The sequence below is a fragment of the Mandrillus leucophaeus genome, unplaced genomic scaffold (genome assembly GCF_000951045.1).
Source record: "Mandrillus leucophaeus isolate KB7577 unplaced genomic scaffold, Mleu.le_1.0 Scaffold147, whole genome shotgun sequence".
NCBI lineage: Eukaryota > Metazoa > Chordata > Mammalia > Primates > Cercopithecidae > Mandrillus > Mandrillus leucophaeus.
This window is the reverse complement of record NW_012101443.1, coordinates 1,180,596-1,184,866: the sequence shown is the minus strand read 5'-3', so window position 1 is coordinate 1,184,866 and position 4,271 is coordinate 1,180,596. Positions and strand designations below refer to the sequence as shown.

Below are 4,271 nucleotides of genomic sequence, written 5' to 3'. Positions count from 1 at the left end.
ACGTGACATGAATGTGAAGGACCTGAGCTGTGGCACGAGAGTACACGTCACAGGGAGCAAGGTCTTATTACGGAAAAGGAAGATGGAGGGCAACATTTGTGAGTGTCTTTAAAATATATACGGCTTAATCCACACAATAGGCCTACAGCCTGACGTTTATTTAACTTAGTGAATAAAAGTATGGCTGTACCCCTAATTGGTTGTGTTGTCTGCTGTGGTGATGGTGTTGGTGAAGAAAAAACCGAAACTCAGATGAGCGGGAACTTCTCGAGAAAGGGTGTGGGGTGGCTCTGACCGCAGAGTCAACCTCTTTCCTCATGCCAGGCTGCCTCACAGCTGGTAACGTAATAAGGCTAAGAGAAGTGAGCCGGTATTTATAGAATATAGATTACAAGTAGCCTGTGGTGGCTGGGCGTGGTGGCTCTCACCTCTATTCCCGGCACTTTGGGAGGCCAGGGCTGCAAAATTACTTGAGTCCAGGAGTTCAAGACCAGTCTACAAAAAATAAAAGAATTAGGCGGGCATGGTGGTGTGTGCCTGTGGTCCCAGCTACTTGGGAAGCTGAGGTGGGAGGATCACGTGAGCCCGGGAGGTTGAGGCTGCGGTGAGCCATGTTTGTGCCACTACACTCTAGTCTTCGTGACAGGGTGAGACTCTGTCTTAAAAAAATAAATAAATAAAAGAGGTAGCTTGTAATTTTAAGTAATTGACATTTTACTTTATGACACAAGTTTGCAACATTTTTCTGCTGCAGTGCACCCGAGGGATGTGATGTCCCCCCAATAAGGACTCACTAAGATAGCGGTGAATGAATAGCAAATACTTTTTTTTTTTTTTTTTTTTTTTACGCAGGGTCTCACTGTGTTGCCCAGGCTGGTCTTGACCTCCTGGGCTGAAACAGTTCTCCTACCTTGGCCTCCCAAAATGCTGGGATTGCAAGCGTGAGCCATCAAGCCCGCTGCAAATACTTATTGTATGAAGAATAGATTTAAGATAAAATAGACTCAGAAAACAGCTTCCACTGCACTACACTGAATACATAGCACGCGTACCAAGTTACCAAAGTAGCTGATTACTTCTTGAGGTCACAGTAAAAATTAAGACCACTGATAAAGTAAGATTGGAAATTGCTGACTTGAGGTTTAGGAAATAGGGGTGCTTTGCTTTATTAAGGGGAGGCTCCCCTTGGGAATGGCTACAGGGGGGTTGTGGTGATAGCACTCTCCAAATAAAACCTAGGGGAAAAGTTTGGAGAAGACACTGCCTGTGTGAGAAGTTACAGCTTTATAATATCTTACTGTTGTGTCCAGGAAAAACTGCGTTGGAGGCGATGTTTCTGTAAATCAAAGAAGAGACAGTGTGAGAATGTCAGCCCTCAACTGGAAGCCGTTTGTGTACGGGGGACTGGCCTCCATCACAGCTGAGTGCGGTAAGGACCTGAGGGTGGTGGGTCACATAGCCTGCTGTGCGTGATGGTGTGTGATGTGAATGTAGTTCAAGTGTAGAATGTGAGATGGTGAAATGTTTGTCTCAGAATTCAAAATGTCTTTTAGCTGGGTGTGGTGGCTCACGCATATAATCTCAGCACTTTAGGAGGCTGAGGCAGGGGAACCCCTTGAGTCCAGGAGTTCTAGACCAGCCTGGGTAACAGAGTGAAACCCCATCTCTATTAAAAAAAAAATTAGACAGATGTGGTGGCTCAGGCCTGTGGTCCCTGCTATTTGGGAGGCAGAGGTCGGAGGATTGCTTAAGTTCAGGAGGTTGAGGCTGCGGTGAGCCACGTGTGTACCACTACACTCCAGCCTCGGTGACAGAATGAAACCCAGTCTCAAAAAAAAAAAAGTTTTCTTTTGGTAATGCTTTTTAAGGCAAAATAGTCATTTTGGCTGCTATTAGCAGTTTAGGGTTCAAAGTGTAGTGGAGAGAAAGTTGATCCTGTTGACCAAACACAAATTTTTTAAAATTTTTTGTTTCGAAACAGGGTCTGGTGCTGTTGCTGAGGCTGGAGTGCAGTCATCTGATCTCGGCTCACTCCAGCCTCTGCCTCCCGTGTTCAAGCGGTCCTCCCACCTGAGTCTCCCGAGTAGGGGAGACTACAGATGTGCACCACCACGCCCGGCTAATTCTTGTATTTTTATTAGAGAGGGAGTTTTGCCACGTTGCCCAGGCTGGTCTTGACTCCCAAGCTCAAGAGATCCGCCTGCCTCGGCCTCCCAAAGTGCTGGGATTACAGGCATGAGCCACCGTGCTCAGCCCCAAACACAAGTTTTATGAATCATTTTTGGATTGTGTCTGTCTGTTTTCCTTGTCCTTTCCCCAGCTTTGCCATTGTTAACCTGTTTGGCTATAAAGAGGTTTGAGAAGCTCAAGGGTGTTCCCTGAGCCAGATAAGATGGACTGTAGTTATCTAGTCACTTTCTGATGATGCACATTATCTAGTTCCCATTTGTGACTTCCTCATCGGTTGGGTTCCACATCAGACCCTGTTTGTTTATTCTCTGGAATCATTCATTCAACAAACACCGATTGAGCAACTGTTGAATGCCCTGTGCTGGGTTGGACACATCATTGCTTCCAGGGCTCAGTCACTGCTGTCCAAGCACAGAATACTACCCCTGTGGGGCTGGGGGGAATTGAGGCCAAGGGGTAAGCTGGATGAGCCGTGGTAACCACCCACTCACCAGCTTAGGCTCTCTGGGCTGGTGGACTTTCTCGTTGACACCGTGAATCAAGGTTACTGTCTGAGGATGGGTTTTATATATTTGGGTGGACTATTTGTTAGGTAAAGTATTTAACATATTTATTTGCATTATCAGATTTATTTTATTTTATTTTAGAGACAGAGTCTCTCTCTGTCACCCAGTCTGGAGTACAGTGGCATGATCTTGGCTCACTGCAACCTCTGCCTCCTAGGTTTAAGCGATTCTCCTGCCTCAGCCTCCTGAGTAGCTGGGCTTACAAGTGCCTGCCACCATACTCAGCTAATTTTTGTATTTTTAGTAGAGACTGGGTTTCACCATGTTGGCCAGGTTGGTCTCGAACTCCTAACCTCAGGTGATCCGCCCACCTCGGCCTCCCAAAGTGCTGGGATTACAGGCATGAGCCACTGTGCCTGGCCCAGATTAATTTTAGACTATAAAACACTCTCCCAAGTGGAAAAACCCCTTTAGAAAATGAAATTTTTTACCTCTTTGTTCACATTCAACCTAACTTTAACCTTCAATTATATACAGAATAGTAACTTATGTTTTTCAATGGATTTCCTGTTTAGGTAAATCATACTGTGTATCTGCTCTCTACAACAATGCCGCCTACCCAAATCCTATGTAGAATAAGATGAAGTATAAATAAAAAGATAAAGGAAAATATATCTATGCATTTTTTGGGTTTTATTAATCTTTTGATTCCTCAATTTTTAAAAATATAAACAAGATTGCAAAGTGCCATTTCTTAATCACTTTCTTAGTTCACATTATAGTCTGATATATATCCTCAGTAATATATCACGACGTATCCTTTATTTAGTGGAATTTCTTTTTATTAAGTGAATTTCTTTTTAAATTTTAAGGTACATTTCCAATTGATTTAACCAAGACACGGCTCCAGATTCAAGGCCAGACGAATGATGCAAAATTTAAAGAAATCAGATATCGAGGAATGTTGCACGCATTAGTGAGGATAGGCAGAGAAGAAGGACTGAAAGCACTCTACTCGGGGTGAGTAGACCTTCATGCATTTCTGTGTCCCTGTTCACTGGTTCACATGGGTAGACTTCAGACCAAGACTGCACAGATCACAAGTAAGCAGTTTGAGGTATGTTTGAAAAGAGCATGATAGATTTTTCACTTTTAATTTCAACTCTAATTTCTAAGTATATATATTATGTGACAAATGTTTTGGTGAAACTTTTACTATATTCAAGTACAGACCGACAACAATAAAAAATTCTGTTTGCTTAAAAACATTCTGTTCAGTTTTTAAACTCTTTGAAAATAGCACTTTTCCTTAGATATTCTGAATTAAGGAGGTTTTTGCCATAATGAAAATTATATGATGTTGATAAGAGTTGCCATGAACTACTTTCCAGTCTTTCAGTATTTAATGAACAGTATTCTGTAGGCACTGGATAGGAAAGTGAGTGAGACCTATATCAGAATACCTACAGGAACAGAACATGGACAGTCTCATGCCATGCTAAGCCTCTTGGTTTTCTCCAGTATACCACACCACAAACTGGTGACCCATAGCCCTGCCATGGATCCACCAATCCC

General features: G+C 43.2%; 1 protein-coding gene across 1 annotated transcript in view; it reads left to right on the top strand.

The window, feature by feature from the left end:
• Positions 1 to 4,271, top strand: part of SLC25A30 (solute carrier family 25, member 30) — a 26,109-nt gene that overhangs the window by 5,856 nt on the left and 15,982 nt on the right. The window contains exons 2-3 of the mRNA XM_011974643.1: positions 1,311 to 1,429; positions 3,569 to 3,716. Of these exons, the coding sequence (XP_011830033.1) occupies positions 1,366 to 1,429; positions 3,569 to 3,716 (212 nt within the window). The 5' untranslated portion in view covers positions 1,311 to 1,365. The remainder of the gene's footprint in view (positions 1 to 1,310; positions 1,430 to 3,568; positions 3,717 to 4,271) is intronic.